The 11860-nt window shown below is 44.0% G+C and overlaps 1 protein-coding gene across 1 annotated transcript; it reads left to right on the forward strand.

The window, feature by feature from the left end:
• The first annotated feature begins 1334 nt into the window (after window positions 1-1334).
• Window positions 1335-10661, forward strand: LOC144266333 (olfactory receptor 5W2-like). The gene is made up of 2 exons (XM_077819783.1): window positions 1335-1343; window positions 9723-10661. The coding sequence occupies exons 1-2, from the start codon at window positions 1335-1337 to the stop codon at window positions 10659-10661; spliced, it is 948 nt and encodes a 315-aa protein (XP_077675909.1).
• Window positions 10662-11860: the final 1199 nt, after the last annotated feature.

Genomic DNA, 11860 nt, shown 5'->3' on the forward strand with positions numbered 1-11860 from the left:
GATAGCCTCTACACTGAGGTGCTACAAGGGTGCCACTGTAACAGTCCAAGTCTAGACAAGCCCGATGGATTTTGCTGGTACAGAAACATTGTTTAAAATAAAAAATAACACGCCTCACCCACATCGCAATACTGGCAAAAAGTTTTCAGCATACACCTGGCCTCAAGCAGGTCAAATACCAAACCCACAATTTGTGAGAGTTTTAATGAATAAAAGTGCCATTGTCGGCCAGCTCTGATTCCTATGGATATAGTATAGAAGTTCCCCAAAGGAGGCTGTGCATTGGTGATCCTTAGCTCAGATCCTCGGCGGGTGCAGATTGGCACAGGAGTCACACCTGCAGTGGCTCCGGCCTGTTGACTTCAATGGGACCACTCCAATTTACACCATCCAGAAGCTCCAAATGACCAGTGTCAGTTACACCAGCAAAGAATCTGGTGTAGAGACTTCCATGGGGCTTCTTTGCTTCACACCACCTAAGGATCTGGCCCACTGTCTTCAGTGGATCTACGCTGATTTATGCCAGCTGGGGATCTGGCCCCTTTGAATTACATAGTGTTTGTGGCCAATGTACATTAGCAGGAGATCTGGGCAATTAACTTGAATAGAGCATTTCTTATTTACACCTGGTCCATTGGCATCAATACACTTATGCTGACACAGACCAGCCAGGGATCTAGCTTTCACTTGGCTGAATGGGGAAAAACAGTGATGTTTAAAGAATGCTAATACGAGTTTGATTCCCATTAGCACTCACTCCCTTTATTGGTTTGGGTCTGAGGTGGGGGATGAAGGCTAGAAGAGTGAAGCTGCTCAGTGGAGTCAAGCTTTTCAAAAGCGAATAGTGATTTTGGGTACCTAGCTTGAAGCACCTCAAAAGGACTGGACTTTCAGAGAGCGCTGAGCACCCACCTGTGATGAGTTTGATCACAGAAACCTCCTTAGAACCTGCCAACTTATGTGCCGAGACTCCTTCTGCCCCTGCTTTCCTGCCCTGGCAGCTTGGGACTTCAGTGACCTGTCTGGTTTGAGCCAGACCCGCTAGCCTGCTGCAAACCCAGACCCAGGTCTGAACCATGTCCCCTAACAGCTGTTGGTTTTCCTGGAAGCAGCTTAAGAAATGTTCCTATCTTTAACACTCAGATGCTCAACTTCCAATGGGGCACTTAACTTGCACATTCCTTACTGCAGAAGCTGACCAAATGCTCCACTAGGCTACTTAAAATCAAGCAAGTACACAGCCAATATTCATAACTCCAACTACAAAAATGATAGATACATACAAATAGAAGGAATATATCCAGTAGATCTTAACCTTTGTAGAGATATGTTACATGGCCTATGTAGCACAAAACATATTCCAGTTATGTCATAGTTACACTCATAAACATATTTCTAGAAAGCATTATGGGGTGTAACGTCACACCCTCCTCCTGAACATACTGCCAGAGACTTGGACACTGTCCATGGCAGAGGCAGTACCTGTAAAATCCCTGTTGGTTTCAGGTCACAACCCCTTTTAGTACCTTTAAACTGTAGGAGGTCATTCATTGGTGTTCTAGCAAGGTTTGGGGTTCCTGGTCCCCGGATGCCTGAAAACAAGTTGGGATGTAGTATTGCTAACAGAATGCAGACAGCAATATCTGTTAAAGTGGAGTTGTCTTTGCATTTAGCCTTGAGGCGGAGTTCCTCAGTTTCCCCTTCCACACAGCAGTGTAGGCCTGTTACGCTTTTGCTGCGGTGCCAAGCTTCCAGCCTGTTTACAGGTATAAGCTGAAAAGCAACATGCTTGTGGGACTGTCTTGCCACCATCCCTAGCATGAACAAAAGTGTTTTTTTTTTCCCACAAAGCAGGTGTGTCCCACATGTTTAAGGGATTTACCATTAGCATGAGCTCCTTTGTCTTGACTCAGAGATGAAGTAGCAAAAGAATCAAGATTAACAGGAAATCTTCAGCGGACAGGCTTTGTTCACACAATTTAGCTTGTTGAGTGTCTATTGCATTTCCCAGTTCCTTTGTGTACCCTGGTAGGGGCTCTGGTGCAGATTCTTCTGCCTCTTTGGAGAAGACTTTTAATTCAGGCCTGTGTTTGAGGCTTTGGCAAGAAAAGGGGCACTGCAACCTTGCCTGCCCTCGGCCGCTCCCTCTTGTGAAGCTTCCCAAGTGCAGAGTTTTCCTCCCACCAGCCTTGAAGAGAGAGTTTTATTTTTAATAAGGGTAACAGGAATAACATTCTTTAATGGAGTGCTTTGGATCGGTAAGATCCCCTCATTTACCCCACTTTCTGCTCCCAACAGGTCAGCTGGGTGGGCGCTCCCCTCCAGGAGATCTGATCCTCAGTCTTTCCTTAAAACCTGATTCACAAGAGAGGGGTCTGACATTTTAAATGCAGATTTTTCACCCTCCTCTGGGGAAGAAGCTCCCCTACAAAAAGTGGGCAGAACCTCCACCAGTTTCCATGTGTACCTAAAGGGGCAAGGACTTTCTAACCTCCCACCAGTTCCAATTCTGCCATTTTCCCTGGCAACAAATCCTTCTCCTGGATCAGGTCCCTCTTGACCACAGAAAAGTCTGCATCCGTGTCCCTCAATCCCAGGAGAACTTTCCCATTCAGTTTAACAGCATGCATGTGCTCACTGCTCGGTTGTGTAGAAGCCCCCATTACAAATCCTGTGTGGAAAAAGGCAACAGCCTGGCTCTGAGAAGCAGCAGTTTATGTGTTACCTGCTGCCTGTTCCCACTCAAGAAAGGATATTTATTTCTCAGGTGCTCAGTGGACTCACAATCCGAGCACCTCTTGGGCTCCTCTGCGCATACAGGAGACTTGGGACGACTAACAGAGGGATGGGGAGGTGAACACCCCACCTCCTCTTTTCCTGATGTAAAACGGTGATTCTGCTTCCCCCAACCCTATGTCCCTCTGCCCCTGGTTTCTGTTTAACTGCAAGTTGCGACAGCTCAAAAGTGTCTGCAACCTCAGCCAGTCCACTCACTGCATCCACCTTTTTGTCCCACAAATACTGTTTTACATCATCACTGCACATATTCAGGAATTGTTCCTGAGTAACCAAATCACACATTTCCTCCAAGCTTGTAATGCCTTTTCCCCTCACCCACTTATCTAACAAATCTCACATTTCATTTACATAAGCCACATTACTCAATCCAGATCGCTGCTTAAGACTTCTGAATTTAATCCTGTAGGTTTCAGGTGTAATCTGAAACTGTTTCTATCATAAATATAAAGGGAAGGGTAAACCCCTTTAAAATCCCTCCTGGCCAGAGAAAACAAATCTTCTTACCTGTAAAGGGTTAAGAAGCTAAAGCTAACCTTGCTGGCACTTGACCAAAATGACCAATGAGAAGACAAGATACTTTCAGAAGCTGGGAGGAGGGGGAAAAACAAAGGGTCTGTGTCTGTCTGTGTGATGCGTTTGCTGGGGACAGAGCAGGAATGGAGTCTTAGAATTTAGTAAGTAATCTAGCTAGGTATGTGTTAGATTATGATTTATTTAAATGGCTGAGAAAAGAGCTGTGCTGAATAGAATGACTATTCCTGTCTGTGTGTTTTTTTTCACAAAAAGAAAAGGAGTACTTGTGGCACCTTAGAGACTAACCAATTTATTTGAGCATGAGCTTTCGTGAGCTACAGCTCACTTCATCTGATGCATACTGTGGAAACTGCAGCAGACATTATATACACACAGAGACCATGAAACAATACCTCCTCCCACCCCACTCTCCTGCTGGTAATAGCTTATCTAAAGTGATGATCAAGTTGGGCCATTTCCAGCACGAATCCAGGTTTTCTCACCCTCCGCCCCCCCCACACACAAACTCACTCTCCTGCTGGTAATAGCCCATCCAAAGTGCCAACTCTCTTCACAATGTGTATGATAATCAAGGTGGGCCATTTCCTGCACAAATCCAGGTTCTCTCACTCCCTCACCTCCCTCCAAAAACCACACACACAAATTCACTATCCTGCTGGTAATAGCTCATCCAAAGTGACCACTCTCCCTACAATGTGCATGATAATCAAGGTGGGCCATTCCCAGCACAAATCCAGGCTCTCTCACCCCCACCCCCATACACACACAAACTCACTCTCCTGCTGGTAATAGCTTATCTAAAGTGATCATCAAGTTGGGCCATTTCCAGCACAAATCCAGGTTTTCTCACCCTCCACCCCACCCCCCCACAAACTCACTCTCCTACTGGTAATAGCCCATCCAAAGTGACCACTCTCTTCACAATATGTATAATAATCAAGGTGGGCCATTTCCTGCACAAATCGAGGTTCTCTCACCCCCTCACTCCCCTCCAAAAACCACACACACAAACTCACTCTCCTGCTGGTAATAGCTTATCCAAAGTGACCACTCTCCCTACAATGACATGCACATTGTAGGGAGAGTGGTCACTTTAGATAAGCTATTACCAGCAGGACAGTGGGGTGGGAGGAGGTATTGTTTCATTGTCTCTGTGTGTATATAATGTCTTCTGCAGCTTCCACGGTATGCATCCGATGAAGTGAGCTGTAGCTCACGAAAGCTCATGCTCAAATAAATTGGTTAGTCTCTAAGATGCCACAAGTACTTCTTTTCTTTTTGTGAATACAGACTAACACGGCTGTTACTCTGAAATGTGTGTTTTTTGTAACTTAAGGTTTTGCTAGAGAGATTCTCTATGTTTTGAATCTAATTACCCTGTAAGGTATTTACCATCCTGATTTTACAGAGGTGATTCTTTTTTACTTCTATTAAAAGCCTTCTTGTAAGGAAACTGAATGTTTTTTCATTGTTCTAAGATCCAAGGGTTTGGGTCTGTGGTCACCTATGCAACTTGGTGAGGAATTGGTGAGGAACCCAAACCTTCCCCAGAAAGTGGGGTGCAAGGGTTGGGAGGATTTTGGGGGGAAAGATGTGTCCAAACTACGTTTTCTCAGGAACCCAGATAAAGTTTGGTGGTGGCAGTGGAAGTCCAGGGGCAAAGGGTAAAATAGTTTGTACCTTGGGGAAGTTTTAACCTAAACTGGTAAAAATAAGCTTAGGAGGTTTTCATGCAGGTCCCCACATCTGTACCCTAGAGTTCAGAGTGGGGAAGGAACCTTGACAGTTTCAAACCCAGTTCCTTAAATTTACCATAGTTTGAAGCATCATCAATAAGCATCTTATTGAATACGTTGAGAGGTCTTCCAGTCAATTTTGCTACCAATGTGGTAATTTTTGATTGTCAGGAATTGTATGGAGGATGCACAGTCTCTCAAAGGTGAGGAGATATTCAGCAGTGTCATTGGATTAATCATACCATGGACATAGTCATTTCCATTTGTGTATATCTGGGGAAGTGGGGCATCTCCTGGAGGATTTTGTCTCTTCCGCTCAACAACAGCTAGTTCATGCTTCTGGGCCTCAATCTGGGCCTGTATTTCTCTGTCTCTTAACTCCAGGGCTCATTGTAAGTGGCTGCCTCAGCTTTCTTAGCCCTTCTGTGCGCAGTTGCCTCAGCTTCTTTGATCTTCAATTGAAATTCCCGTTCCTTTGCCTTTACAGAACAAAGTAAATTACCAAATAAAATAAAATAAAATAAAATAAAACATGCAAGTCTAAGCTTCATACAGGAAAAAAAAACAAATACAGGTAAAGCTCACCCTCAGATATGTTCCAATAAGCCTCTTTAACAGACTAGACTTCATCCTAGTCTGCGTCCAGCTATCACTCAAACCCCTATAGTTACTGTCCTTTGGTCCAGTTTCTTTCAGGCATCTCCTTGGGGATAAAGCCAATATTCATAACTTTGAGTACAAAAATGAAACATGCATCCAAATGGGATGAATATATCCTGTAGATCATAAGCTTTGCACAGATATGTTACATGGCATATCTAGCATAAAACATATTCCACTTTTGTCATATTTACAACCATAAGCATATTTCCATAAACAATTATGGAGTGCAACGTCACACTCTCTTTCACGGACTATAAGTTATAGGAACTAAATAAAATTAACACAAGAATTGGGAGGGAGCTGGCCTACTCGGAGATACTTTATTGCAGCATCTGCAGAGATCTGCAAAAAGAAAAGGAGTACTTGTGGCAACTTACAGAGTAACAAATTTATTTGAGGATAAGCTTTTGTGAGCTAAAGCTCACTTCATTGGATGCTGTAGCTCACGAAAGCTTATGGTCAAATAAATTTGTTAGTCTCTAAGGTGCCACAAGTACTCCTTTTCTTTTTGTGCATACAGACTAACATGACTGGTACTCTGAAACCTGCAGAGATCTTGAGTGTTAACCACCAGTTTGGGGAATATCCTCCTTTTTGCAGCCTGCCCTGACCTTGGCATTTTCAGTGAGGACTTCCCCAAGCACCTCTGGGTCACAGGAGGCAGAAAAGGCAGGTGGAGGATTTATGAGCATGACTCCTAGAGGAAGTAGGGGCATAGTGTTTCCTGAGCACAGACCTGGAGTGAAAGAGTTGGAAGTTTCTGAATACAGAGATTGTTGGTTGTTTCTACTGGTGTTCAGGGAAGCAGGACTTTCCCTCCATTCTTTGAAACCCCTCCCCCACAGATTATTCCAAAGAATATAACTGACTTCGATCATCAATTTTTCCTCCCAATACAATCAACCCTGCAATGCCTCACAGGTTGGCACCACTTAGGAGAAGGGGGCACCGACATGCCCCAGAGCACTGACAATACCAGCCAAGCCTGCACATCTGTGGGGGATAATTTCTCCTACCGTAGTAAAGAAGGGAAGAGTCATCACTGGGCCTGCCATGGATCTCCTTGGGTGGAGGTGATGATCACAATCTCCTTGTCCATCTGCAGCCATGGATCAGTGCATGGGCCCATCCGTATGGTGTCCTCACCCTTTTCTGTCAATCAAACACGACTGTCAGTCAGTACCGCACCTTTGGTGTTATTGGGATATTTTCTAAGTCGTGGCTTTGATATACCAGGGTCCAACCCAGACTAATCAGGAGCTGTGTCACACCTGCCTGCAACCTTGCAATGACTTGGTGAATTGTCTTCTATCTGGGCCACTCACAAACCACCATCTAACATGCAAATCACACTCTGAGCATGTGTGTGTAACTGCAGCATGGCCAGGAATAGTTGGGTTACACTCAGGCTCTCACCACCATTGGTTTTTCTGCAGGGTGACCCCAACACACTCCCCACTCTTTGATTTCCCTCCCAAAATGTATGTCCTGTGCTCTCCAGTCCTCTCCTGGACAAGGCAAGTTATGTTGTCCATTATTTCTTTATCAGCACAAATATGCATACAACTCTCAGACATTTGTACTGAAACACACTGGATTAGATAAAACAATAAAACAAAGTTCATTGAACACAAAGATAGATTTTAAGTGAGTGCAAATGAGAAGGCATAGAAGACAGACATGGTTACAAGAAAAATAAAGCTAGAATGGAACTTGTGCCTAAGTTAACAAATGATGTGAAATTCAAAGCAAATGTTTCCTCACCACATGCTCTCAGCACTCTTACTGACCTAATTTCTTAGGTCAGGACACACCCCCTGCCCAATGGCTGCTTCCTTTATCCCTTCAGATGCAGTGAATCAATGGGCTGAGAGAGAGAGAGAGCAACTGATTCCTTGGTATGTCTGCCCCTTCTTTTTATAGTCCTCTGTGTAGAAGGATGTTCCCTGCGGCTTTTTCCTCACCTTTTTGGGCTTCCTTTGTTTCCCTTCCTGCTTGATGACTCTGGTTACTGTTTAGATATAAAATTAAGCAGAGCACACATTTCTTTGTTTGAGACAGACCAATTTGCAAGCCTCAGTTTGGAACATGTATTAATAAAAAGATACAGTGTCATCTTATAACTTCACATACATTATCAAAATTGTATTAATATTAAGATGAGAGAAAGACTATTTCTGTTGACTCATAGATTTATTTAGCATCTTACAGCTGAGCTCTGTGTGCAGATAATATGCATGCAAGAGGGATAGTTTTGTGAACTGCCGAAGTCCGTAGCATGCTGTGGCCTCCCTCTGAGCTCCTCTGGTCACCATGTGGTCTCCATCAAGCAAAATGAGTGAACCTACCTTTCCTACCTTTGGGGAGTAACCTAGCAAGGGAAGGACATTGGATACCATGGTGATTGGCATGCTATAAAAAGCATGATAATCTGGAGTACTTTTACATGTCTTATAGGTTTTACGTTCCACCAACTGGGGCTAGGACCATGAGGTGATTCTGAAACCAGGAATGACTGAGAAGATATCGGCTAAACCTGGAAATAATTAGTACATTTCACCTGTATCTAACTTTCTGTTCCTTTGATTCAAAATTTCTTGCTAAGGCTGGTTGAAAATTTTTCTTAAGAAATTTTTTGAAGGGAAATTGTATTTTCAATTCAACTATTTTTTCTAAGAAATTATCTTTTCCCTGGAAATTATAATCTTTCCATAAAAATAGCAAACTCCCCTCCTCCCTAAACCATGGCTTTGGGGCTCTGGTGATTTCCAGGGCAGTTCAGCAAGAGGAGAGACCATCATGCATGCTGGTGGATATAGTCCAGACTAGGAGACTGTCCATGGAAGAGATTGGTGGTGCGCGGTATCTGAGGCACCCCCGTGGTATTTCAGAGTGACAAAATTTAAGTTTTTAGCAAAAAGATTTCAGTCTCCACAAAAAACAACAACAACAGAAAAACCCTTTGTGGATCAGCTCTACACAGTATCTGACTTGCACTGAAAACAGCAGTATAAAATATACCCCTAACCTCATACTCTGTAACTCTGGTAGAAATTACATCATTGAGTAACACAGTAGAAAGAGAAGGTCAAATTAATCACCAGGGCACCAATTAACCGAGTGTAGCTTTGGTTCACTGAACGTATTAATAGGTGTTGTGTCTCTCTGAGCTCAGGGATTCCCAGTTGCTTCAGCAATCATGCCCCATAGATCACATATCTCAGTATAAAATTTCCTGAATGCTCCCATCTGGCAGTTTCTGTCGTTGGAGAAACGCCACCACATCTCTCTCTCTCTTCTCAGCAGGTATGTGCTATCATCCTGAATTACAGTCACATGCACACACTCAGACACCATGGGGATCAGCAGGTATAAAATTGAAAACGTCCAGCACTTAAAGCCTTAGTCACAGCTCTTACCCCTTTGGCTGAAGGAGCGACCTCCTTGTTTGTAAAAAATAGACAATTACATAGTCACTGAAGGCAGGGCTTCCCATTATGTCTCTGGGTTTTCGTACAGTCTCAAGTAAATGCCCAAAAGCTTAATTAGCACAGTGAGCAGCTTTACCCCAAACCGACATGCCAAGCCACAGAGCTCCCCTTGCCCAAAGAGGGTAGAAAGAGTGACACTCCTTTACTCTCACCCCTTCTTTTGAGAAGGAATCATCTCTTCAGACTGATTCTCTCACAGCAGAGTCACAAATCACTGTTCTCTGTTCGGATTAGTGAACACGAGTGTTTGTGTGGGGGGGGCATGATTAACCTGCCTGTCATTGTATTTGCACAGCATGTGCATTTTATCGAACACCTGGAATGACCAGCTGTGAACATCTGGCTCTGTGGACTAAGCCCTTCCCTGAGTGGGTGCTGATGTCCATTAAGAAACTGATCTCCATTTATCTTCACTTACACGATTACAGAGAAGGGACAGGTTTTCCGCACCATCCACCTGCTCACATCTCTGGAGTAGCCTGTTCTCTGTTGAGAGGAGATGGAAGAGGGAAATCACTCGGAGGTGACTGAGTTCATTCTCTCAGGACTGACAGATCGTCCGGAGCTGCAGGTTCCCCTGTTTGGGGTGTTCCTACTGATTTATGGTATCACCCTTTTGGGGAATGGGGGAATGATCTTGTTAATCACGATTGATCCCCGACTCCACACCCCCATGTACTTTTTCCTCAGGAATTTGTCTTTCTGTGACCTTTGCCTTTCCTCGATAATTTCCCCTAAGATGAAGATAAATTTCTTAGCGGAGAGGAAAAACATTTCTTTCACTGCCTGCACTATGCAAATGTATCTCTGTATCGTTTTTGGAGATGTTGAGTGCCTCTTGCTGGCTGTGATGGCATATGACCGTTATGTGGCCATCTGTAACCCGCTGCTCTATACGGTCACCTTGTCCAGGCAGCTCTGTAAACAGCTGGTGGCTGGGGTGTATGCTGTAGGGGTGGTGGATTCAATGTTAAACACGTGTTTTACATTTCGCCTGTCATTCTGCAGCTCCAACATCATCAATCATTTCTTCTGTGACGTCCCCCCACTGTTGGCGCTCTCCTGTTCTGACACCCGCATCAATGAGATTGTGATGTTTACTTTCACGTGCTGCATTATAATGACCAGCTTTGTGACTGTCCTCCTCTCCTATGTCTATATCACCTCCACCATCCTGCAGATCCGCTCTGCCGAGGGCCGACACAAAGCCTTCTCCACCTGCACTTTCCACTTGACCGCTGTGGTCCTGTTTTATGGCACCCTCCTCTTCATGTATTTACGTCCCACCTCCAGCTATTCCATGGATATAGACAAAGTGGCCTCAGTGTTTTACACCCTGGTGATCCCCATGTTGAACCCCTTCATCTACAGCCTGAGGAACACGGAGGTGAAGGACGCCCTGAGGAAAGCAATGAATAAACTGCTAACCAATTCTTGAATCTGTTTCATTCAGTACTGGTTTAGTGGTGGGGAGTGGAGTCAGGTGAATTTAATTCCCAGTCCATTAGAAAATAATTTCGGAGAGCCCGTGGTAGTTTTGTTCATTATTATATTGTTATTATTATTAATTTCTTTGTATTGCAAAAATGTCTGTAGGCCGCAATTGAAATCAGTGGACAAAACATGGGAAGCGTCACAGGAAATGGAGGAAACCCAAGTGCATAGTGTGCCGGGTTCGGTCACAGAGACCCTCATTGGAACTGTCACCTCATGTGCTGAAATTACCTCTGAGCCCATTTTCCCTTCCAGCCTGGGTCTGCAGAACCCTGTCTTGTTGAGCCAGACACACGAGCAAGCTGCAACACAGAGCTAGGCTCTGGGTGATGTCCCCAAAGCTGCAGATCTAGACTGAAACCAGCTCAGCACAACACCTGTCTCCAGTACACAGATACCCAGCTCCCAATGGGATCTAAACCCCCAAATAAATCTGCTTTACTCTTTATAGAGCTTGTACATGATAAAATGATAAATGCTTGCCCTATATATCACTGCAAGAGAGATATGTACAGCTGTTTGCCCCCCCTCCCCAGAATCCCCCCCGCCCCCGGTAACAATTACTTACACTAAGTTTATAAATAAACCAAAGTGATTTTATTAAGTATAAAAAGTAGGATTTAAGTGTTTTTAAGTAATAACAGACAGAACAAAGCAAAATAAAACAAAACACTCAAGGCTAAGCTTAATACACTCAGAAATCAGCTACAAATGTTCCAGTTTTTCTTAGGATTGAGTACTGTTGCCTGCATGCAGTGAAAGGTTTGAATAAGCCAGATGAACACCATTTCCTCCCTATCATCCTCCTTTATTAATTTATTCAAATTGACCACAAATTGTGTATATCACCACACATTTATTTATTGCCATAACTCATTTCATTTCCTTCTTTCAGTCCTTCCGGGAGCAACCGTAATATTTTATAATAAAGTTACAGATAAATAAACACTCGTCTTTCTCATGTTCTGTCCCACTTTCTAGAAGAATCAAAAAGCTGTGGAATGAGGTGCAGTCAGTTAAAATGGATCGCAGCATCTGCTCTGCTGCTAAGATAACGTCCTTGGCTTTCCCTGTGGTGCTGTTTCCATGCATGACATGTTGGTTCCATTCGCTGAACAGGGTGTGGGAAAAAAGGATCTGTGA

The sequence above is a fragment of the Eretmochelys imbricata genome, chromosome 6 (assembly GCF_965152235.1).
Source record: "Eretmochelys imbricata isolate rEreImb1 chromosome 6, rEreImb1.hap1, whole genome shotgun sequence".
Lineage (NCBI taxonomy): Eukaryota > Metazoa > Chordata > Testudines > Cheloniidae > Eretmochelys > Eretmochelys imbricata.